We start from the raw sequence: 27,090 nt of genomic DNA, 5'->3' as shown, positions 1-27,090 counted from the left end.
ATTTGATGAAATGCAATTGTTTTCACAAAATCAGCTAAAACACAAAACAATCATGTGCATAATATATATTAAATTTATATAATGCTTTGCAGTACAGTAAGTTCACTAATATGTCAGTAGACAGTAGTGTATATAAATTGTGGCATCTGAAAATTCTGATTATATATAAGTAATCATGATAATATTTCAGTTCATCGTACACGTGTACCAAATAACTTTGTAGGCGGGAATTCGAATTTCGATTGCAATTTATTAGTAAACACGATTGTAATGCATTTATTAATAAAATGTAATAGATTTTACATCATAATATGCCTAAAATAAAATTATATAGTAAAAAATAAAAACACGAAAATTTATAACCAACATTTTTAGCAAACGATTTCTGTTAACACAGCCATAGGTACCTATGATATTGTTATACACACCGAAAAATTCAAACTATATATTATATTGTTATATTTACACAATATTCTATTTGAAGGTTCCAAAACGGACAAAATGGCGTTCCAGCGTATTCACAGTTCCACATAAATTTGTATCGCTCGTCTACAATAGTGTTATAAAAGATTATAAAACAATATAATATAGTAATAAATATACGTATTTATTAGTTCAATGCGTCGCAGACGTAATTATTTTACTACCATCGATTTACTGAACTTTGCACTGTATAATATTAAATTATGCATATTAATTGATGTATCGTCAATCGACATAATATCATTATAGCAGTGAGATGTGTAATACTCGAACAATTGTCGGACGTCCGAACGCACCGCGAAAGAGTATTATTATAATCTCGTCGAAACCTCATCGATATCGCATATTTTACAACTATTACTATTAAATAAATATATTATATATATGTAGTGGGGTTTATGGTGGCGATATCGTTTATAATAAAATGTTATATATATAGAAGCACGCGTTATTGTAAAATGTATACAGATCATAAAAGAACAGTTATCAGATCGGATTTTCATACATTTTTATAAAATATCGCGTATATAATAATATAATGGCCACTAAAACGGAAGCTCCGTGAATATACACGACATCATAAAAAAATCCGTTTAAACGCAATCTTCCGTCTTACCGGGTTTCGACTTAAGCTCATAATATTATATTTATACACACATACCGCGTAACATACACCCACACACACACACACAGCCAAGAGTGTTTGCTCTTGAAACGAACATCATTTTTATACGTAAGACGAGTCTCGCGGTTCGTTTCAGGCGATTTTTAGTGTGCATGTGTGTGTATGTGTGTGCGTATGTATAGGTGGATGTGTGAAAGCGTGTCTGTCTGTGATACACCGAAGATACTGGCTATTATGATACCGCCCACGCAGACAGTCCCCGTTGTGGCATACGCGAATTCGACGGGATAACAAAAAGGTTCACGGGGAATATTTGGTAACCCAGGTGAATTTAGCGAATATCTTAGTCAATTTACTGTTGTATTGCAGTCGCGCTCGGAACTTTTCTATTGTAATACCAGCGCACACCCAGTCCGAATGCGGACCGTTTTTTTGGCAAATAGTATTAAAACGCCAACAATGCAGATTTTTTTCTCGCAAATAAAAGATAAAATGCCCCATATTATGCCGTTATAACGAATAACCTGTGTGACGTGCGTATTAAAAAATATAATCGACGCCAATAAATGACGCGTTAATCGGTATTGATAAACACCAGCGTCGAAACTATATGTCATTACGCTGATGAAACTATTATAAACCTGCAAACCAAAATGGTCGCCGAACGTTCAGGTTAAAAATAGAGATAATCTAGAAAAACACAATAATAAAGTCTCCAACAGTAAATCGTGTTTAAAACTGCGTCAAAAATGAGTATGTGCGTGTGCGATGTCCTTATCGCTGTCCGCGTTTTAAAAACTAATAAAGGACGAAACGTAAATATACGTATAACTGATGGTAAAACGTCGTATACGTTATGCGGTAATATAACGAATAATTTATTATACTCATTTACACATAATCATCATCGGTTAATAATAGTATTTTTTTTTTTTTATCAACACCGGCTTGCGGATAATAATATATTATTTATCAATCGTGATGGTACATAGATATTTGCTATGGTATATTTATTCAATATATTTGTTTTCCAGGAAAAGCGTTCAAGAACTGTCTGTCAGACGGCACGTGGTACCGACATCCGGAGACCGGAAAACAGTGGGCAAATTACACCAGCTGCGTGGACGTTGACGACTACGAGGTATTCAGATCTTAAACATAATACATAACAAAAATATTAAAAAAAATAAAAAAATACCAATAATAATAATATAATTAAAAAATCGCGACCGCGCTATACGTGCAATGACTGCAATGTACACACACGTGTGCAGTAACATGCATTGTTTTCAGATATATATATATATACATTTCAAATATACGATGAGTATTTTCAATTGCTATTTTTGCATCGCATTGAAGTATTCTCGTCGTGTTTTTTTTTTTCAGTTTCGGGAACTAATAAACACGCTGTACATCTTTGGCTACTCAGTATCGCTGGCTGCTCTGCTCACGTCATTGCTGATTTTCTTCACGTTCAAGTAAAACAAAAAACAACATATTTTCGTCTTAACGCTTTTGCGAACCACGGCCCCGACTCGTGGGTTGGCGAGCGGAAACTCTTAAAAAAACATTATAATATTATATGTAGTTCTCCTCCTCCACTGCCCAGCTTACGTTTAGCTGTGCGACGAGTAAGCACGCGGTATATGATGATGCCGTGTTTACTTCAATAGTAGTTGCAGTAAACTTGTTGGTGTAACATCATGGCGCGTAAACGTTTTCGGACGATTCTTTCCGCGTCTGTTCTCGCATTCCTGGTAACATTAAACACACCCAAACTTCCGTATTCACACGCGTGTATGGTGTTAAATAACATTATATAACACGTATGCGTTTAGTGTATATTGAAAACGTGTCCAGAAAGTTTAAGAACTATCCTAGAAAAGCGTTAGGAGAATACTAGCGTACATTGACTTCAGACTTGCGCGGAGATGATAGTTCGTTGTCTATTCGCAAACATTTCAAAATTTTACATTTAATTACTAACGCGACTGTTCTGTGACTGTAAGTGCAAAGCATACCACGCTATCTCTGGAATTACACGGCTCTCAATACGAAATAGACAAACAGTTAAGGCGACTATTTTTAGAAAAACTAAATATAAAAACTATGCGGCGTTATATCCGATCCCAAACACAATAATATAATAGATATCGAACCTACAACTACTTTAAATATTATTATCCTAATTCAATATTTGCTTTAAATTTATTGTTGTAATATACACGATGACATAAAATAATTAACGAAAACTTTGCCTGACCCACAAATAAATTCGTGACCAATTGTAGCCAATGAAAATCTATAGGTTTGCACAACACTTCACGATGCCAAAAAAAATATTAATTGTTGAGCGATGTTTTGAGTGCACTCAAGCTAATAACCGCTCTGATTAAATTCAAAATCAATTTATTTCAAATAGATCACCTAACACTTTGATGATATATAACTATATTTACAGGACTCTGAGGTGCACTAGGATCGCTATACATGTACACTTATTCATATCGTTGGCGCTGAACAATTTCACATGGATTATTTGGTACAAAACGGTCGTGCAAGACCCGTCTGTTGTCAAGGAAAACGAGGTAAGCGTCACTACATGCTGTACAAGTTGCCACAGTAAAATAACACAGATTTTCACAATATTCTCGGAATATGCAAATAAAAATGATTTTTTTCGATGATTTATTATTTATTTATACATATATATATATATATATATGTATATGTATGAAGAGTTATTTCTATTTATATATAAGTATTCATCGAATATAATAAAATTATTCTTTTTTCCTTTTATAATTTACATTAAAAATGGGTTATCATTTCCAGAAAATAAATTTTGTATCTTTGTGGAACAATCCTTAAATGGTATAAATATTAGAGAGTAAGTAAGCATACTAAGTATAAGTATTTGAAAATATGACCAAGCATACTAAAAATTCCTAAAAATCTTAATATTTAAATAACAAATGGGAGTTGGTATGCTAGATTAACTATCCTACATATTATGTAAATATATATATATATGCATAAAGAGAGAGAGAGGAGAGAGAAACTGATCGATGACTTTAACTTGTTTGAAATTCTATTGTTCCATCATCCAGCATAATTATATAATTATCATCAGTTATTTGAAACTGTACGTTAATTTACATCATAATATTATCATATCAGTCCGACTTGTCGATTAGTATGCTCCAGGTGCGTGTGTATCATAATATAGGGATATGTAATTTACATAATACCATAAGTACCAATAATATTTGACAAGCCCTGAAAGATTTTACTCCTGCGTGTTTTTTATTTATTGTTTTATTGTTAATTTTACGTGTTTTCATTTGTCTTAGTAAAAAAAAAAAAGTTTTTTTAGTCAATAAACATAAAACATGTCAATAAAAACCTACGGAATAAAATACAATTTATGTAATCCCGAAATCCATTAATCACGCACTCACTTAATAGGTACGATACGTATATAATACGCGTATGTTTGTCTCTGGTATTGGTTTTGCTCAGGAATAAATTACAATTTCTAACGATTCCGAATGAATTAAAAGCCGCAAAAACGTCAATATTCACTAATACACATGCGCTTACGAACTGACTTACGCGCATTCGATGCTGATATCCAGTAAATAACGTAATCCAAAGCATTATAGCATGTTACATTTTATACCATACGGTTTATTTCTCTCACACAAGACGTTCGTTTTCTCAAACAATTCGTGTGTACTTAAATATAAAAATAAATTTGTGCACGATTATAAGTAGTTACTTACACAAATATATTTCTCTGAAAATTACAGCTGTTAATACTTATTTTCTTTTATAGAGAGTTGTTGTTATGTTTAATAAAAATTGTTTATCAGCACTTTGATTAGAATAATATTTTACATTAGATCAGGACAATAAAATCCGTATAAAAATACGAGTATGTACAAATAAAAAAGTAAATACATTTCTTCGTTATATTTCAACGTTTAAAAAACGACGAATGGACGGACAGCGTAGTAATTTTATACTTAACAAAATATTACAAACCAACACCAGAGTCAAAACAATGCCATAGTACAAAACATCTACGCAGTGTCATAAACCGCCTATACAATATACTATTCAACAAGTTATGTGATACCATTTCCCGTGACAGTTAAAAAAAAAACTATTTTGTACAATTCGTGAACCGCGATGAATTAAAGAAAAACGAAAGAATAGTTACCTAATCATTACGTTTGACGAGATAAATTATTATGGCCCAATATTTTTGTTCAAGCAATGTTTGCTATAGAGTCGCTTTAGTGCTTCACCAATATTATAAATCAGTTACAATACAATATTTTGGCTTGTTCACATTTATTTGTCTAAAAATAATTGCTACTACCTCATTCATTTGTAGGCCACGAGATAGGATAATTTCTCACCTCGATGTTATTTAAGTTCCGCAATATAGCTGTCTATTAAATCGCTCGGTTTCCATAACCATACATCTTATATTTAATATATTTAGTCTACAAATAATAAATTGCAAGTACATCAACAGATATTTTAATCAAATATCGATTGTCATTATTCATTTAAATTGTTCTGTACTTATAAAGTGAAAAAAATTCACAACCAACAATAATAATAAAAATATTATAATTCTCAATAATTCAATGTTTAATGTTATATATTATATAAATGACAAGATAAATATTCAAATATATACATTTTAGAAGCAATCGTGACTGACACTAATATTGTATTATAAATATATGTTGGTTATTTAAAACATAAATACGATTGTAAGAAATTAAATTTAAACTAACTTTATAAATGAATATTTTGACATTTTAATCATCTAAAAAATACAAAATTAAATTATTCTGCGTTCAACATAATTATGTATTTAACAAATAATATCTACATGCACGTATATATAATCTTATAAATCAATAAATCTAAGTTGAGTATATTTATGGAATAAGAACCACGCTAAAACAATTTTGACTTTATTGATATATCTTCTGATTTACAAGCTATTACTAATCCAAAGGATGTCAGCTCACTGTTTTTTTTCTCTCTCTAGGCCACGCGCAACATAGAAAAAACGTATTTACGCAGTCTGAGTAGAACTCGCTCAATTTTGGTTTTAGAGTAAATATACCTATAATAAAATTAAATTTTGATAATATTTCTGAGTACAAGACGATGAGTTTTTTCCATTATTTCCAATACAACGTTAATCATATCGATTAGAAATAGCTATAAATTACAATATTTTTAGATAACCTTTAACTTTTTAAAATTTTAATTTTTTTAAAAAAACTTATCGTCCTGTACCCAGAAATATTATCAAAATTTAATTTTATAATAAGTATATTTACTCTAAAACCAAAATTGAGTGAGTTCTACTCAGACTGCGTAAATCCGTTTTTTCTATGTTGTGCGAGGGCTAGAGTGAAAAAAAAACAGTGCGCTGACATCCTCTTAAAATAATATCTAAGTTGTTAAATTCTAAAAAATAAAAAATAAACAATACTAAATTTAATTTTAAACGAAGAGCAACAAACAATATTTAGCAAATACACGATAATTCATTGAATATAGGTTAAAAAAGGTTCTGAAATTCTGTAGCTTGTGATATTAGCATTTTTTTTTTTTTTTAATTAATTTATGACTTAAGCGAGAAAATATTTGATTCAAATAAATAGTTGTTTACTAAAATCATAATATGTAATAATCAATGAAATATTAATACCCATTAAAAAAATATTCAATGCGAACGCCAGATTTATTTCAAATCCATGACCAATAAAATGGTATTTATAGTATGTCTGAATAAATAATTAAATCTAAAATTATGGAAACCTTCGGTTAATTAATTAATTCTTTAATTAGAAACATAAACTTATATTGTCTTTTATTTAATTGACAAAAATATTAGGCTTTATTACTTGATTTATGTATAAACACTAAAATATTTTAGAAATATTGAAATACATAATAATTTTAACATATTTAAATGTCAAGTATTTTTTTTGAAATATATTTTAAATTAAATAATAAGCATCACTTATGGTTCTTATAAAATTATATACATCAACGTACAATTCAAAATATGTATTTTATCATAAAATATTGCTGATTTTTAATTTGAATACAACATATTAACCGTAATTATATTGCGTTCTGAGCAGAGCGATGAAATTGTTGACGAATTGCTTTACAATAATTTATTATAAGTGGTTTTTTATTTATTTTAATGTATTTTTCAACTCTTGGAGTAAAATGCTTCAATTTTACAATTTGAATATGGTTTATGATAAATAATTGATAGTTAATTTTCAAAATAATCAGAAAAAATATAAAAAAAAAAATCAATTTTGTTTTATTATTTTTACTATTAAAATAAAATTACGTTTAAGTCTTAAAATGTGTAGAAAATATTTTAATAATTTAATTTTCTATAAATGATAAAATGTTCAAAGTATTTCATCTCTTTAGTACTATTTCAAATTGTTGGCTTGGTCAAGTGTTATTATTTACGTTTGGATAAATTTATGTTTTTTATTCAATAAAATAAAAAAAAAATATTAATTAAAAATTCAATCAATTTTTCTTAGTTATTTTTATTTTTTTTTTTAAATATGGGCATTATTATAAATATAAAAATGTATGTATAAAAACTAAACAATAACAAAACTTGTTTACGCGTTATCACGTTATTAACATTATTGTCGGTGAGCATCATCATTTTAGTCATATAATTTATTATAATATGAATCGGTGGTAGATAGTATATAAAACATAATGGTCTAACTGAGCTCTAAATTGCCATACATATCAATAATAATAGAAATAATAATAATAACAAAACGTATAACACATATTATTAACCGGAAGTTGATGTGTTACTTGAAACTAATTTTACGGTTCAACGGTTATTCAGACTTCCGGGTAAGTTGTTCAAGTATATTATAAATATAAACGAACTTAAAAATAAAATAAAATATAAAATAATATCACACAAAAGATATCATCCAAGGTTAAATTTTTATGTTGTAATCACAATATTATATTTTACTATAATTTATAGGTCCAAAGAATTCGATTTTTAAGTATGAACCAATATACGCTTACAACATTTCGTCGTACGTCATTTGGTCGCATACTGAATTTGGTATAGCGTCATTTCGTCGCTTATCGATATTAGTGATAATTATTTGATTAGTATCGTATAAGGTACATTTATAATATGTTCAATATCGTTTAGTTATCGTATTTTTAAAGTTTTTTTTTTTTTTAATGATACCTATTTGATTCTTTGTCAGTTAGTCTGTATCTAACAATTTACCATTATATAGCTAACCGATAGTCTACTAAAATACGCCTTTACAATTTATAAAAAGTCAATAAGAGGTCACATTATCTTTTAATCTACAATAGTTTTCATTCTCAAACAAGAGAGAAAAATCGGCGAAAAAATAATATGGAGATGATGTAATGAAAAAAAGTACTGGTCGTGCTCATATAATCCAAAGTAAGATTATCAATTTAAAATTAATCAAAATTAAATATCCTCTATAATCCCTATACAATAGCCATATTATAATTTATTATTTTTCAAGTAATTGAATAAGAAGGTATTCTGCATTTCCGATTATCAAAAAAAAAAAAAGTATTCTTTACAAGAATGAAACAATTTATATTAATTTCATAAGGTTTATTAATAGATGCCGTCACGAAATCCACAGAATATAATCTTGTACAAAACAGGGCAAAAATCGAAACAAAAAGAACCATAAATGCTAAAATACCAAAAAAATGCTAGTTATACAGTTATGTCCACACGTGGTTTATTGAAAAATGCGTCTTCATAGCAGGTAATATTATATAAAATCCAATCCAATAAATATTGAAAAATAACAATATTCTTTAGAAACTTTTTTTCCAAATAAAAATTATGTTTAATTTTTAAAATCGTATTATTTCAGTTACCACCCGCAATATCTGGTCAAATTTCGAATTCAAAATATTGAAAAAAAAACAATACAATCAATTTGGAAAAAATTCCTGCAAATCCACAAACATTTAATTTTGAAATTCCAGAACAATTAAGAAAGACTTTGGACAGCAACAAGTTTTTTTTGTTTGACACTGGTGATACTGTGATAGTAGCATATATGATGAATGATGATATGATGATTTTCTACTGATGAAAATTCAAATTTATTGAAAAACCTGGAACACTGATTTTCGGACGGAACATTTACAAGCTACACAAGCTTATTTTTAAATTGTATACAATTCGTGCAGTGTTTTATAGTGACATAAATACATAATACGTTTGATATATGCTTATTTGGTACCAAATAAAAAGTAAACAATATAATATGTAAAATTGTTTCAAGTATTAAAATCACTGAAGTTTGATGTGTGCTCAAAATCATCTGTGATAAATTAAAAAAAAAACAGCCATTAATAATGCTATTAAAAATTAATTTCCAAATATCCATGAATGTTTTTTTCACCCAAGTCAAGCAATTTGGAGACAAATACAATACCACGGTCTCGCAAAACAATACAGCGACAACGTAAGCTTTGCATTAGAAGTACGAAAATTACCAGTTCTTGCTTTTATACCTGTAGATAAGGTAATACAATCATTTGAGTTATTATTAGAAAGCAGTAAGCACATATTATGCCGAAATCGAATATTTATCACCTCCAGTAACCTATTTAGAATATACATGGATTGGTTTGCCCATAGTTTTAATTTTTGTAAAAAATAAGTTTCGTTTTTTTTTATATTTTAATTTAATTTTACATTTTATAAATAATTGATATTTTAGTTGTGACATGCACTTATTATATGTATATTAAATTATAATAATTAATTTCAATATTAAAAAAGACTATACCAATTATTAAATATTTAATTTTATATTAAATTGTTAATACATTAATTTTATGCGACAAATTGACGCGTGACCAAATTACTGTGACCAAATGACATAAATCTCCCAGCATAGTATAATCGAAATAATTATAAATATAATAGTAAATAATATTTTAGTATATACAGAGTGATTCTTTTATCATAAAACACTCATTATTTCGAAAAATATTCATGTTTTTGAAAACATTTTTTACATAGTTTCAAGTTGTTAAAAAGACTACGTTTTTATTAAAAAATTTTATTTTTAAATATTTTTTTAAGTTTTTTACTTTTTTGAATAACAACATAGAGTTTTAATTTCATATTCCAAAGCAAAATAATTTTAGTAGTAGACAAACATTTTGCGGAGTTACCCCGTACCACTCCACTCCGCTTTTCTAAACTTTAAATACGTATAACTTATAAACTACTCGGCCTAAATTCGATTTTTATGTATCAATTAATTGAGTTAATTTATTTAAATAAGTTAATTGCGAATTAACGTTATCGAAATCGACGATAATGCAATCGGTCGTAATCGGTGTTTTCACGTGTACTTAATTGCGCTCTGTATTGACGGCTTGTCGCCGTTTCGTAGTTTGTATATTCATCATAATAATTATGATTTTAAATTTAGATTTGAACTAGGATTTTTGTCCGTTATGAAATCACCGGAGTAAAACATTAGTGTCCGTGTCTGTAATATAAAGAGTCAGTTATAGGCAGGTCGAAATAAATTGGAATGCCTATCTTTTTGCCGGGACTTGGTCATTTTATCCGTTAAAAGAAGTGTTTGTTATATACAGGTGTTCGTCCTCACGTACGTATATGGGTAAACTACACTCAGTGGCGCAACCAAGGGGGTGTTTTGGGTGCCTGGACACCCCCCTCGAACCGTGACTTTTGTCCGTGGTATACTAACAAATTTGGAAATTTATTAGGGAACTACTATATACACTACTGTCGAACAGCCCCCATGAAAAAATCCTGGTTGCGCTACTAACTATACTGGTATGGATGTAATAAAATTAAAAATAGTCAGAACGAAAATTAGATGAGTACTTCGAGGAATTGCGTTTACAATAATATACTATTATTATTCTATTATTGGATATTAAATTTGAATACTAAATTCTAGCATCATTATAGTATGTAGATAAAAGTAAAATGTCGATATTCGAATATAATTAATTTTATATTTTTACATTAAAAAAAAATCAAAAATATTTTAAATACCTATGTGATCTCATTCAATGCCGTGTAACTGTCAAAGGTATTTTACTCACCGCTCACTGAGAATACTTCTATCAAAAAAATCTAAAGCACTTATATATTATAATTGATTGATAGGTTTTTTTTTTAAAAAAAAAAAAAGATTTAATTATTCTTTTTTAATTACGTCTTCGGTCGAGCACCGTCCCATTTAGAATATTAATTGGAATACGCCGAACAATCCGTAGCACGCTTTCGATATTCCCATAGATATATTGAAATACTGGAAAACAATACGGTTTTAAGAGTTCTTTATAGAACCCACAACAGATCAATATTATTCGCACAAGTATATTATACGACGTCAATGTGATGTGTATATATATAGGTTAAAACGAGAAAATTGCCGCCATACACAAAGCCTAAAAATTGACGAAACAATAAAACGTTAATTAAAGTCTAGTTACATGTGTGATTTAATCATTAGCACAAGGGCGTCGAAGCTATTCGATTAATAATATCGTCATAACAGGCACGTGTACGTACATAAATCTGCGGGCGATAAACTGCATATTTCTATACATTAATTTCATCATCTTCGAAGGTTCGAAAGAGATTCAGCGATATCCATCAGATAGTTGTCACAGCATTGCTTTTTGTTAGGATGATTTATTTACAAAATGACCCGTGGTGACAATTTTTTCGACTGGTCACAAAACCTTATAGTTTGCAATTTTACTAAACGGTACCGGCTATAGTTACTCAAAAACATATTACCAGATGTTCCACTATTGAAATAACGTTGTGCCAGTAAGCAGTAAGTAATGTCTCTAAAATGTATTGAAAATAGTCTCTGTTCTACCACACTCAATGTCAAATTAAATTCACAGCGTGAACAGTTTGTGAAAAAAATACCAATATTGATCATAGATCATGATGATTATGTAACCTATACATCTAGTCTATTCTGCGTCTATTAAAACATCTATATTTCAATTTTTTATCATTACTATAAAACGTATTATGAATAATTCATTAAATTACCATTATAGTCAATGCTAATATTTAAACGGTATACACCTAAGCGCACTAAATAAGATTTAAATTGTATCTATGTAATGAGTCTTAAACACAGTTGAATCGTACGTTAAGATGTATAATATGGTTGATAATTTAATATGAAAAATACAATTTAAATGTTGACGTCATAAAATACGAAATTCTATAAATAATATAATAATGTATTTAACCTCGATTTAAGGAGGTTGGTAAAATTATACCATGCTACACGCGAAAACAACATTTTCGACACTGAAACCTAACAAACTGTCATTTATGGTCCCCGTGATTCCATTTTTTTTTTTTTTTTTTTTGTCAATGAAATAATCATAATAATCGTGTCGTGTACCACGCACGTCAATGCAATATATACATACTATTTTGAATAGCTACGATAATCGTTTTTGGTTTGTTTTCCAGATTTATTGCCAGACTTTACACGTGGCTCTGCAATTCTTCATGGTTGCCAACTACATGTGGATGTTCTGCGAAGGACTGCACCTGCACATGGCCTTGGTGGTGGTGTTCGTCAACGACGTGTACGCGATGCGTTGGTTCTACGCCATCGGCTGGGGTGTACCTGCCGTGCTTACTGTCCTGTATGTTTCGTGGAGGAGTAATTCTGAAGACACCGTGCAGTGAGTGGACCGATCGGGAAACGCGACCGATCCATCGCTTATCACTGATTGCGATTATAATACCTGCCTTCCCATACGATTCTTATTATATTATAATGTTATGGATCCACTCGTTTTATATGCGTACAAGTTCAGTAAATGGAACTATCGCTGAAACGATGATAATGAACTTCCTAGATAGCTTAATAGCAAATTATATTACTTTTTCTACCAAAAAAATAATAAATAAATAAAATACATCAAAATAATATATGGCAGTCGGTGCACTTACGAGCAGCACTATGTGAGGATTGTTTAACGCCCACCCATCGTACAACATTATACGTACTCTGTCAATAGGTGGTACTATACCCGACATTTCCGCGAGCAGTCGTCTGTGTTAGTATGTGTTTAATTTAAAGAATAACGTACGTCAGTGGTCAGTGTATTTATTAGTTGTCACAAATAATAGTTTCTTTCCAAGACACCCTTTCGAAGACAATATTATGATTATACGTTATACAGAAGCGGCGCCCCCTCTGAAGTAAAAATAATTTACTCGTTGATATCATGCAGCCTACACGATATATGTATATTATATGTAAATAGTAGTTACTACGCTTTCCCCAACTTCTAACAAATTATTTACTTAGACAAATTTCGTCGGACTACCAGCTGCAGTTATACATCGCATGACGCATATAGCAACCAAAATTTAAAGATAACACTAAATAACTGTGTGTAACGATTTTTAACTTGAATAGGATTATAATTTTTCATGAGGTAGAGAAACATATATTATTGTGTTTTGAGAAAATTACAAATTGTTTACACTATCGTCCCAAAAAACCATAATACAATTTTCTTATTCATAAAAAATAAAAATATCGACTAGAACTAAAAGATCATCAATCAATTTACATTATTATATTTTGTATGTCACCTAACCAGTTTTGAATACTATCATGATAAGCTTGATATACAATAAAATAATTATGCAGATAAATTTACAAAATTTATAAATTATACAATTTATCAATTTTTGAACTCGGCGTGATATTGTTGAACGCGTATTGTGTAATTAAGAACCAATTAATAATACACCAGAGTTATAAATTTATGATCGTATGCAAACATTGTGGATGTACAAATTTTAATTGAGAGACAACCATATTGCGTATGTTAATAATATTAATAGAACTATGTTTGTATATTATTTACGCCATTTATCGGTAAGACAATTCGATCTGATGAAAACAAACGGGGAGATTTTTTTAAGACCTTAAAAAATAACGATTTATTTCACAATGTACGTAAGTTTCATACAAAGAAAAAATTCGATTGATAAACAAAAAATATAATTGTTTTTTTATTTTTCCACGTACTAGTTTAGTCTGCATTCACTAATAACTACTACCTATAAATATGAAGTATGATTAATAAAGTTACTGCATCGATGCATTCCGATGACGGTTAAACATGCATGGGTACAAATGCCAAATTACACATGGTTATAATTATCTATAATTTATTATTAATAACTATTATTGACTTTTGACGAATGACATGTTATCAAACCTATAGGTACTATTTATCCAAATTAAATAGCTTTATTTGTCCATTTCATCCATCATAGGAAACATTATCGATCATATATAATAATAAATACGTGTGATTTATCAAACTCGTTTTTCCAACGACAACAACTAAATTTATATGAATAATAGGTGTATTGGCATTTTATAATTTTTAAACCATACATTTTTTTTAATAGAGATAACAGAACAATTATAGTTAACATAATATTTAATTATCTAAGTATACTTACTGGTATTATACCATATTTTTAATTTTTAATAATAAATTATTGATTATTATCATTGATACACAAATTGTTAAGAGTAATATTCAAAATTTGTATACTCAAATGTTGACGAATAACAAAAAGTTAAAAAAAGAACTCATTGAAATCGTAATAATAATAAAAAAGGAAAATTACCATTTGAGTGTCAATAAATATTACAATACGACAGCACAGTTATCAAGTATGCTTATAAATATTTCTTAAAACAATTTATCTTACATATATATATATATTATGTATGCATACCTATTACAGATAATAGTTAATAATGGGATGAGTGAGTGCGTCTATAATGCATTGCCAAGTATACTTTACATATTTTATATAATTTTGATTATTTTGATTTTATTGCAATTTGAAACTAAACTGAATGAAGATGATTTGTACACATTATATACAGCACATTATCTATGATAAAAATATAATATTTAATTCAGATGCAGTATTTTATGATTGGATTTTTAAAAATGTTTACATTCACTTAGTCGTAGCTCGTGTGTTTACGTTCCAATCTACTTTCTGCAGGGACGGCAATTATCAAGAATGTCTGTTGCGATAAACTGCTTCAATTACATTTGTTATCAGTGCAAATTCGAACAGAAAAATTAATAATAACATTTACTCTTAATGTCAAGTACCTTCAGAGTTCAACGACTTTCTATCGCAATCAAAGCGTTCGGAAGTTTCAGATAACTACACTTAAGATTCATAATTTTTTACGACTTCGTCAAAGCCATTAACCCGTTCGTAACAACCATGGTAAACGGTTTTTGAAAATTTTATAAAGTTTATAGAAATGTATAATTGTTATACTTTGTTTATTTACATAACTCGCCTTCGTATTTCACGAGTTTATTTCATCAAAAATATGATTTTCAAAATGTTAACAAAACAAAATACTGCAACAGGATGATAGACAAATTGCCATAAAAACTCTCTCAAAAAATGTATTGATATAATTGTATTTTATACGGCACTGACTACACCAAAAATCTTATTGAACACAATTTATACTGCATTTCTCATATATATAGTTAAATTACTTATATTCTATTATGGTTACATTTTTTCATACAGAAAACTGAATTTCTTTTGATTTGAACCCCACTTGTGAAATCGAACAAAATAATACTTATTTATTAATGTACATTGTACCTATACAAGCACACCATACAGTTGTATAATAAATAATTATAATAGAAATCTTGTATAAGTTTTTTATATAAAACGAATAAATGTATGCGGTCAACGTTGATTTTAATACTTATTTAAATTAACATAATCACATATATACAATATAAATAGTTTCTATACTAAACTTGTCAGACAATAATATTATCACCTGAAACTTACAGCTGTATGCATCAATTTCTATTTTAAATCCTGATTTGAAAGATAGATATTAATTTGAATATTTTTTTTTTCATATAAAATAAATATTTTCTGCAATTTTAATAGTATTTGTAATTTAATACTATAAATACAATATTATAAGTATACAATTTCAATTTCATAAAGTATTTACATACAACTCTGAGCCCTTAATGTACACTTAAAATTATCGTCAAACGTTCATTAAATATACTAAATATAATATAAAGGTACACATATATGTTAATAATGATTATTCGCGATATCACTAATTATTTTTATCCATATTTTATCTGGTACATAATTTATCTTAGGTTCACTAGCATTTCTCATGAAAATTATTGAAACGTATTACTGTATACGTTATAATAACTAATGCATACACCCAATGAATGTTAGCAGAACGTTAGGCTACAACAACTATATAATTGTGCAGTAGGGTCTTGTTAATCTAAACGAGATCGGAGAAAAGGGTCGTTCGTATTATTGATTTGATCGGTTTACCTATGATTTTAAAAAAATTAATTTTCTTGCAAATTTAAATTTTAAATTTTATTTTTATTTATAGTTGAAAAAACAACGAAGACAATTCAAATTCTTATTATTTATTCAATTGCATACATCGTATTCATTTAAAATATTGAGTGATTATTATTATTTTTTTTTTAACTAGTTCCAATAATATGCTGATAAAATGCTTTGGACAGTAAATGTCTTAACAGCATTAGTTCTTCGCAGTTTTAAATTTATCTTCAGTCCACTGGATGGACGTATTTAATGCTTTTGTGAATTCTGAAAATCCTCTTTTATCTCGTCATCGTCCTTGGTGGCGTTATGCACGATTTCATCATCGGCCAAAATTTCCTGATGGTGTATCGCTTCAGCAATGGCTATTTGTGGGGTCAACTTGATTAAAATTTCGGTGCGATAATTCTTAAGCCCATTCGGATTAGCCAGTGTTCAGATTAACGAGACCCTACTGTGATTAAATGTAATTTATTATAATATGAACACCTATGAACAGGTAACACCTATAATACTTCTAATATGTATCAATATAATATACCTATATATTGTATATTATACATTTGAGTAAACAAACATTCCATTCCTTGTTTTGAGTTTAAAAAAACTTCAATATAAAAAGAAGGACTCAAATCTAATGCCATATAGTAACATATTATATTATATTTAGATCTGTATCCGAACTGGTGCGATTATAATCGTTTGTTGAATATATGATACGATATATTTCGTATACATAATTTTAAATATGTATTCGCGTAAATTAATCACTGTTGCGGTTAATAAAACAAATACTAATCGAAATGTTGAACATGTTATTATTTAAAATGTAGTACCTGTATATAGAGTCAACACAAACCGTAATACATGAGTATTGTACATACATATTGGAATAATAATCTATTTTTTTATGTTTACGACACGAAAAAAAAAGACAAAAAAAAAAGATCGATAATTGTTATAATAATATTATTAACGGATTTCAGGTGTTGGATGCACGAGAGCCACTGCCAGTGGGTGCTGACTGTACCGGTTTTCGCCTCCATATTGACAAGCTTGCTGTTCCTGATGAACGTCATGCGGGTGCTGCTGACCAAATTGCACCGAAACTCGACAAACCCGGCGCCAATCGGCGTCCGTAAGGCGGTCAGGGCAGCGCTGATCCTGGTGCCCTTGTTTGGCATACACTACATTCTCATACCGTATCGGCCCAAGCACAAGACCACCGTGGAAACAGTTTATCAAATATTTTCCGTGATACTCGTGTCGACTCAGGTGAGTGAAATGACTGCAGTCGAGGGAACGCCTGTATTTTAATTACTAACGTTAATAATTTTGCAACCATTAAATTATACATTTTATTTATATTTATAGTTACACCAATCTATATACTAGGTACACGAGTATGAATAAGATACGTAAAATACTTTAGGCGCATTTGAAATCACTAGCTTCTTTATCACTGTTGAACCCGAACGAGTAAAAAATCGTTTTATCGAAGAAAACATATCACATGTTAATATCGTGAATATCACGAATATCGTGAACCCACGAGGCCCGAGACCTATTCATACTCGTATATCTAGTATTTCTATGATTGGATATGTGGTGGTTGGCGGTGTTGAGTAAAAACTCTATGATTGACGCCTAACGATCACATTAAATATTGTAATTTTAAATATTATTAGTTTTAAATTTATAAATTACAATGCAATATATAGGTATTACATATTTTATTGAATTAGCCAATAGTAATAATAGTATAATGTAAATTATTGATGTTAAAATTCAATTAAATTTCATTATTAAAAACTAATATTTAGAAAAATTATTAATATTAAACTTCGTGATTAAATATCAAATTATTGTTCGTGATTATTTTTGTTGGACCTTATTTTTTATTAAATAATAGTGGTAATCGTGGTCTTCGTCCCCTGCTCGCAACACTCACCCACCACCATTGATTTTGCCAATCTTATCTGATATTTAATTTCAAATGCTTTTTATATTTCAATACTTATCAACTGTATACATGTATTTTTTAATTAATTTTTATTTATTTATTAGATTCCCCATGGCAATTATAAAACAATAAATAATATTTTAATAACTTTTTATATAATAGAGAGACAAAATATATTTTAAAATATTATTATATTATACGACCTCATTAATGAGTTATATATATTATGATATGATTCATTGGTTCTTATGATCCTTATTAATCTTTGAGTTTTTTTCCAACACCGAGTATGGGGTGCTCAGATTTTTCAAAATAAAAGCATGGCAAAAACATTTTGACCTCAAGTTTAAACGTTAAGAAATACCATCATTAACCGAAATTAAAACGTTTAAATCTACATTCGTTATATGACATAAAAAAAATCAACTAACCTAAGACTAGTAAGACTGATTGTACACAAATTAGAGTTTTTTTTTTTTTCAAAATTTAAATCAATATATAATATAATCCCATGGACATCCACCCCGCAATGACCGGCCGGATACCGGTATCCTAGAACATCTGAGCATACCCCTAGTAACCGCTGCTGCCATTTTCTAACCGTGTCGTTTATTGACGTGTTCTGCAGGGCCTTTGCGTTTCCGTGTTGTTTTGTTTCGCCAACGTTGACGTACACGGAGCATTTCACAAGTACATACGGAGAATCAAAAGACGTGGCACGACGCACACCAACGTCACGGGCACCACACAACCGGTTCAGTCGCAGATAAGGGACGCCATCGTCTGAACGGCGACAGAAAAATATTATATCATAATATATTACACGTATTAAATTGTATAAGAAAAAAATAAAAATAATGTCGTAACGCGTTTTTTGTGTGTTCTAGAGTTGAACATTTTGTAAACATTCAGCAGAATCTTTTCGCGGCAAAACTTGTATGCTTCCAGTCCTCTGAAAAAAAAACCAAAATCCTTTGAATAAATTATAGCAAATAGAGCCATTCGTTAATATATTATTATTATTATTATTATCATACGCAGTGAATTTTTTTTATATAAAATACTAATTTTTTTGATAACTCGGTTCTATAAAAACCACTTCGAATATTATATGTACATAAGGTAAATAGAAAAAAAAACACTAAAACGAGTAATGAAGTTACCTGGGTCTGTTGGTCTTCGGTCACCAATAGTCGTGGGTGGTTTTGCGGCGAGGATACAGACGTGACTCTCAGGCAAGGATTCCACGACCCGTTCTTGTTGATCCAGCAGTGTTTCCATCTTTTCTTTATTTCGGAGAGTACCTGCTCGTACCCGAACAAAAAATTGTTGTTATCTAAGGACTAAGAGCAATTAATATTATTATTATAAGCCCTGTTGGCGTCTTCACCTCCCCATTGAAAAAGCAAAACAACAGCGCCACGCATAAGCCTTGACACGAGGCGACTACTGCGGATGTAACCTGGTACACGGGCTCCCAAGAAGTGCCGGGTTCCGGTCGGAACGGCGTCACGATGTACTGGAGCCCGAGTAACGGTATCAAAATTAGTGTGGCCCGGACTGCCTTCCCGGTCCGACTCGACGACGTCGGTGCCTTATCGTAGCTGTCAACACTGCAATTATTCCGTTTGAAGCTGTTGGACATAAGCACACAACTCGTATTTTCATTTTTTAAATTATATAATGTTTATACCAACAATACCACGCTGTTGGCTGTCTTTGCAACCAATACCAATCTAGTATTTGGTTCGCGAACGTACTCACCTCCTGAGGCTGAACGACTGCGCCCGTTCCCTAGGCGCCGCGTGCTTTGGACTGGACATGGTGATCTGCCGGGCGTGCAACTTGACCAACAGCAGTCTGACGATGTTGATCAGAAATACGAGATTGGCCAACATTGACAGGCACACCGGACCCGACAATATCCACGAATAAAGAGATTCGTGTATCCAACAACTAATGTTTAAAAACAGATAAATGGATCAATAATTAAAACGCTATTGCTGGGTTGCATGAACGTTTATTAAATATTCTATAAATCAATATCACGTTATTTAACGAATAAACATTTATTCGTACAGTAAACGTTCGTTGAACGTTCAATAGCGTTATTGAGTCGTTTAACTATTGGTTACCGGCTTATTAATTTACTAATGGTCCAATTTTGGCTTTTTAAATTTTTGTTTATCATTAAATTTATCATCACTTTGTTACTCTGCGCTTTTACCAATAATCAAATTGAAACAGCTGGGAGAGATTTTTTGTGATAAATTTTAAACTTAAACATAAACCTTGGCATCGTGTTTAAGACCAATAAATTTTTTTTTCAACTATTTGTGCAAACCAACTGGCTAAATATAAAGGTTTAATGGTTCGATAAAAGTGTCCATTAAATTAATTTAAAGAACGGTTTTATGCAACCCAGCATCTTATGTATATTATACTGTGTACAATTAGTGATAGCATGGTATATTTTCGTGAATATAATAACGGGATTGTTTATGTATAATACATTTAGATATATAATATTATTACTTGAAATGAAAAATATAACCTGTGATTTGAAAAAAAAAACAAATAAAACTAAAATACTATTTCCGTTCAAAGCATGTTTTAAACAATAGCTTAGATTATACAAATCGACTGTTTTTAAAATAAATACCTATATTAATGTGCGTTGTGCAGTGTGCAATTAAAATGGTTATATTTTTTGTTTCAAAACGTCAAAAAATGTCTCTATAAAGTATAAACGCACTACTCTCTTTTATATTTTAAAAAAGTATTTCTAGTTATTAAAATAAAAATTGTTTATATCAATTACATTTTATATAATCTCTATTCTCTTAATCAAATGTACCCATTTTTCGTTATATTTATTTATAATACAAATATCAGAATCAAAGCTTACGATAATTTAGAATAATTTCATATCTTTATATAATAAGCCTTACATTATTTTCACAAAAACTGCTTGTTTTTTTCACATATGTTAGGTAAAATATTGTAAAATTATAAAAAAAAATTACGCTCATCATTTGTATAAAATATCCATGCATGTCTATTTTTATTTAATAACACAAGCAAGCTACGTTTTTTTTATTTATATATAAATTATTATAAATATTAAGTCATTACGTTAAGGTTAAAGTATGTTGAAAACAAATAATAACAATAAAATAAAACAAACACGATACCTGCTATATGTTATTTGGCCAATTTTCACCTTGACAGATACACTCTTACATATTACAAAATAAAAAATGTATTTCAATATTCAGACGGAAAAATATTTCGTTTTCTTTTTCTTTATTGAACAAAGACCGTTCCAATGTTATTTGATGACAATTTCATCTTGGAAATATATTTTATTTATTGCTTCCATGTGGGAATAATATTATATTGCATGTTGCATGCATATTGAAAGCATAAGAAATATTTCATTAAAATAAACAGCACAAAGTCAAATTATACATATACATAATACAAACGTATATGCATTATTTTTGAGGAGAATAATTTAGAATATATGCATACTACACTTTATGATAAAATTTACGCATATTTAAAAAAAAATGATTCAAAGCTTTTCAAATTATTATTTGTACATATAACAATATTATGTCCTGTGACAAAATTATAGATTTCAGAGCTATATTAATGAGTTATGTTTTATAAGTATTTTGTTATTGTACTTGATACTGTTATTGAAATAAATAAATTAGTTAACAATTAAATTCATCTCTTAACTTGAATGTTTTAAAATATACGATAAAACTTTTATGCAGGAAAATGGTATTATAGTTTATAAATAATATTTCTATCATGCCTACTAGTTATTACTTTTAATTTTTTCACTCATCAAACTAAGTTGGTTGTATGAAATAGTTACGTCTAATGCACGGTAGATGGCGTTACAAAATTAGTTAAATACAACGATACATTTATTTTAACCCTATAATAGTCAAGTTAACTATTTAAACAAAAAAACTTTTTTATGTATTAACAACTTTTTTGGGTCGTATATCCAACAACAATATTTGACAACTAATCGCTAAAATCTCCACATTCGTATTAGTGCAACAATGCACGCATTCATTTGTATCTTTAGAGATTGCACATTAAAGTTAAGTCTCAGCGCGTTCTGCGATGCAGTTAATTGTCCAACCTATGTTCTAGTGACGACCGGAAAGAAAACTTCACGATCATTTATCACATTACTTTTGCAATTAAATATAAACTCAGTGAACGTCTGACAAACGGGTCTCTTATAAAAGATGAATTCAATTATTTTTCACCATCTAATTTCAAATGGTCCATTGTGTTCAATCGTCCAAAGACCAACTTTTGAAACGAAAATTAATGAACTATATTGATTTTTAAAACGGTTTTGGAGGACTATCACATTGCATTATGTGATTCGCATATAATTATAAATATCTCATGTTTAATCAGGTTGTCGTTTCAAACATAATCAATGGATAAAAAATTGAACATATCTCATCTGTACGCATTGTCCATCTCAAGAGCACAGTTTCATTCTAGAATTAATGTCGTTAAGTTGTCTACTGCAACCATGTGAAAAACACAACACGTCAATTATATGTATAGGAAGGTCAGCTCACATCCCAATCAATCACTATCTAAATAAATCACCGTAAAAGTTTTAGTTTTTCCATAATAAAACTAATGAACATAAAACATTTCATGTGACTAAATGATTATATAATATACAATGATAGAATTTTGATAAAAATATATGATACATATAAAAACTTATAAATATATCTTAGATATAGATAACACTATGCCTTAATAAACTTAATAAAATTGAATTTGAAAACTACATAATTTTCAATCCAAAAATTAAATAAAGAAAATATTGTTATTAAATATATATTGTATACTATGACAGTAAGGAATATTAAAAACTAAAGATAACAATATTAATAACTCTCAACTATAATTTTAAATTCAAAATTGAATTAATTTAGAAGATAATAAAGAAAATAAACTTTTATAAAATGTAAAAACGTCAATATTATAACATTAATCACGTAACGAAATGATACGGATACTCCGTTAGCTTATTTCATTATCGATAATAATTTTTCGTTAGAAATAGTCTTTGGAAACAAAACTAATTACATGTTTATAAAATGTATAAATATATACTCAATCTATTAAATTTTCCTAACGTATAGTGAATATTAAATATTATTTACGAGTATTTAATTAGTAAATTACCTACATAATTCGATTAAATTTATACCATAAAATAAGTAATAACTCACCAAAATTGAGTTTAATCGAACTCATTCGACACTATTATAAAATAAAATAGGTTTTAAATAAAAATTGTACCTGTTGTATGATTTATAAAAGTTAATGTAAAAATAATAAAACCTTATATTTTCATATACTTTAATTTATTACTATTATTATTTTTACATAATTAAAAAAATGATCTACAATTTTCGTAAAATTGTTTAGTTGTTTCTAAATGAATACATAACTTTAAACTATTTTCAACATTTTTACTTAATATTTTTCGTGACACTTACAATTTTGTTCTATTTCAAGCTTTATTTTTTATCGTTATTATTGTTTATCAAAACTAATTTTCGTCAATAAATTTTTCTCGAAAATCAGGACTAAATTCTAAAATAATTTTAAATTGCTTTCAAATACCATAACGGATGTTTTTTATCATAATAAATTACATTATCTAATACATCCGCTCAAATAAAAGACCCAAAAATAATAACTAACCAACTTTTTCAAATGTAAAACGACATTTGGTTTTAAAATATTTTTTTATGTAATGCATAGAATATTGATTACGGATTTTGTTATTGTAGGTACTGTGATATTATGTTAGGTATATTAAAGTTTTGGAATTTATCTTAGTAATAGTTGCAGACAATTCATAAGTTACGCACAAAATAAAACGAGAGTTGTTTTAATAGGAAAAGTTTATGATAAGTCTTGACAGTAAATATGACAACTGTAATTAAACATGTTGTTTAGCAAAGAATTATTGTAAGGAAATTATTTTTCATACTAATAAATTCTACGCAACATTGGTATTGTTGCAAAAGGTGAGTACGAAATTACAGTCCGAAATTTAACTACAGGAATCGATTAATTACATAGGTACTGATTTTTTACCATTTTTATAAAAATTATCACTGAAAAATTATAATTACATTATAATATTATCTCGACATCATGTTTTATATTGATGTTGCGTATTTAATATGCACAGTGCTGCAGCCTAAAAAAAAGTACATACGTTTTATTTTACTGCGTACAGAAACTATAAATATTTGTATATACTATACGCTTAATACATATTGAATAATGAACACTAAACAGAACTAATTACGACTATTAACAAACATTAAACATAAATATATATAGTTAATTTATTTCCTCGGTCTGTTGCCAAAATCCCATAAGGATTGCACGATCAGAAGTTTCACGAAGCCATTGGGCTTAGACGTGCAGTCGAGTGGATATTTGAATGACACGGATCATGAAACTACGAAAATAATGACATTCGATATTATCTTACCCTTTCAAATGAACCATTTCGAAAGCTGAACGAATTCTAAAGCCAAATATCAGATCGTATATGTTTTATACATGATCGGGTTTAATATTGACGTTAAATTAAATATTACATGGCTATTAATATTAAGAGCTTTTGAAACTGCTTATGCTCGGAAAATCGTTTTACCATAGTCATATCAAATTGGTAAACTTGAATGTCTTAAAAAATAAAAAAAATACAACTCAAAAATATATGCAACGAATAATGCAGACATGCAATTATGTTTTTGTTAAAATTTATATTCTTAATGTTTTTGAATTGAACATAATTTAGACAACTGTTTATTTGTACACAACACTAACGTATCGATTCGCATACATTTAACAAAACACTTGAACTTTCTTGAATTCTAGTCTTTTTTTTTAACCACTTCCGCATTAAATGTTAACAATAGAAACATTGCTATCTACGTACAAGCACATCATTGATTTCTTTTCCTGCAACTAATCTTAAATTAATAAAATATTATCGATTTATAACGACAACGAGTATCTAGAACACTTTGCGTTTTATATTATATTAACGCTTCTACAACATTAAATTACGATTTCTCCGAACATCGATCAATATATAATTTAATGGTTTCAGTACGCTGAAAACAATATTACTAAAGTCGACAAAATAGTGTCACCGTGGTAAACGACGTTATGCCGTGACTTTTATGAACACGAACTTAATATTAAATAATATTTCGACAAAACTGTTCCGTGTAAAACGTACGTGTAAGATAACTCGTCTTTTTTCAACATACGTACAATAATTATTATTGAAATTCACCATGCGCTTCGCATAATCGAGTTTTAGCTCAATCACGGCATAGTAAGTGAGATGCGAGCGAAAAGACGGAGTGTATACTGAGTGCATTGTAAATGTTTGTTTTCAGAAGGAACAACCGTAGACGCTGAGCAGGTAGCTGTCCGTGGGGATATTCGTGGACCGCAATTACGCGAGATTGTTTGGACGACTATAATATAATGACAATTTTATCGCGTTATTAAGACGCGACTGGATTTATAATTAAATTTAAATTGATTTGTCCGGGTTAGTCTAGGTTGCGCGAGATAATTTCACGTTCGCGACTACAACATCGCCGACCATCCAGGAAATTAAAAACGCCCAGTAAAAAGTTGTCAAGGTAAATTTATTTCGAATTTTTTACATTTTTTGTAGTATATAGATGCTGGAGATGCTCCAACCACCTATTCCTCTGCGACTATGGAAAACTTGTGACGCTGAGTCTGATCCATTATCGTGCAATTCAGTCACGTAATATTTTAAGTACCTGTTTAGTATAAGGACGTGCCGCCTTGAATTAAAATCTAAAAACAGATTTTCACACTGTACACAAATACCATACAGCCCACGCAACCGTACAATATCGTCTGATGACAACAAGACGGTTATATCTAATGTCGTTTATTAAAATTTAACTAAATCGAAAAATTAATTCTGATTTTTTTTTTGAAATTAAATTAGTATTTAGAAAGCTATTAACCATTTAATTCCTTTTTTTTCAGCAATCATTGACACAACCATCAGATACATCCGGAAAAAAATGATAACTACGTTAACTATTTATTCTGATGACATAATCTGATTGGCCTATCTTGATAATTTAATATCTGCCTTACTATGTCACTTCAATCAAATTCAAACTCTAACTATTGAATAAAAATTACAGCTGACAAATCATTAACAATTCTTTAGTTTATTTCAGAAGTGAAGTATATTATATTATTTATCTGCTAGTACAATTATATCTATAAAACGTAGGTATGTGTCTCGTAAACCAAAATCTTAAAAATGATTTGGATTAAAAAATAAAACAT

The 27,090-nt window shown here is 29.0% G+C and overlaps 2 protein-coding genes across 4 annotated transcripts in view; one reads left to right on the top strand and one right to left on the bottom strand.

Moving 5' to 3' along the window:
• Positions 1-19,683, top strand: part of LOC113551329 (calcitonin gene-related peptide type 1 receptor-like) — a 104,226-nt gene extending 84,543 nt beyond the window's left edge. The window contains exons 4-10 of the mRNA XM_026953509.1: positions 2,143-2,249; positions 2,498-2,589; positions 3,573-3,699; positions 12,729-12,946; positions 17,672-17,960; positions 19,277-19,473; positions 19,536-19,683. Coding sequence (XP_026809310.1) covers positions 2,143-2,249; positions 2,498-2,589; positions 3,573-3,699; positions 12,729-12,946; positions 17,672-17,960; positions 19,277-19,435 — 992 coding nt within the window. The 3' untranslated portion in view covers positions 19,436-19,473; positions 19,536-19,683. The remainder of the gene's footprint in view (positions 1-2,142; positions 2,250-2,497; positions 2,590-3,572; positions 3,700-12,728; positions 12,947-17,671; positions 17,961-19,276; positions 19,474-19,535) is intronic.
• LOC113551328 (calcitonin gene-related peptide type 1 receptor-like) overlaps positions 17,823-27,090 on the bottom strand; it is a 61,734-nt gene continuing 52,466 nt past the window's right edge. The window contains exons 8-11 of one of the 3 annotated variants that reach the window (XR_003405113.1): positions 20,413-20,604; positions 19,812-20,282; positions 19,220-19,600; positions 17,823-17,991 (exon numbers count right to left, since the gene is read on the bottom strand). Coding sequence is in view for 2 of the 3 variants with exons in the window: in XM_026953507.1 (XP_026809308.1) it covers positions 19,680-19,952; positions 20,039-20,282; positions 20,413-20,604 (709 nt within the window). In the remaining variant the exon portion in view is untranslated. Of the gene's footprint in view, positions 17,992-19,219; positions 19,601-19,652; positions 20,283-20,412; positions 20,605-27,090 lie in introns of those variants that run through there. The other 2 variants (XM_026953507.1, XM_026953508.1) reach the window with 2 other exon arrangements.

The sequence above is a fragment of the Rhopalosiphum maidis genome, chromosome 2, assembly GCF_003676215.2.
Source record: "Rhopalosiphum maidis isolate BTI-1 chromosome 2, ASM367621v3, whole genome shotgun sequence".
Taxonomy (NCBI): Eukaryota; Metazoa; Arthropoda; class Insecta; order Hemiptera; family Aphididae; genus Rhopalosiphum; species Rhopalosiphum maidis.
The sequence above is the reverse complement of the archived record's forward strand: the minus strand, read 5'-3'. Positions and strand labels throughout refer to the sequence as shown.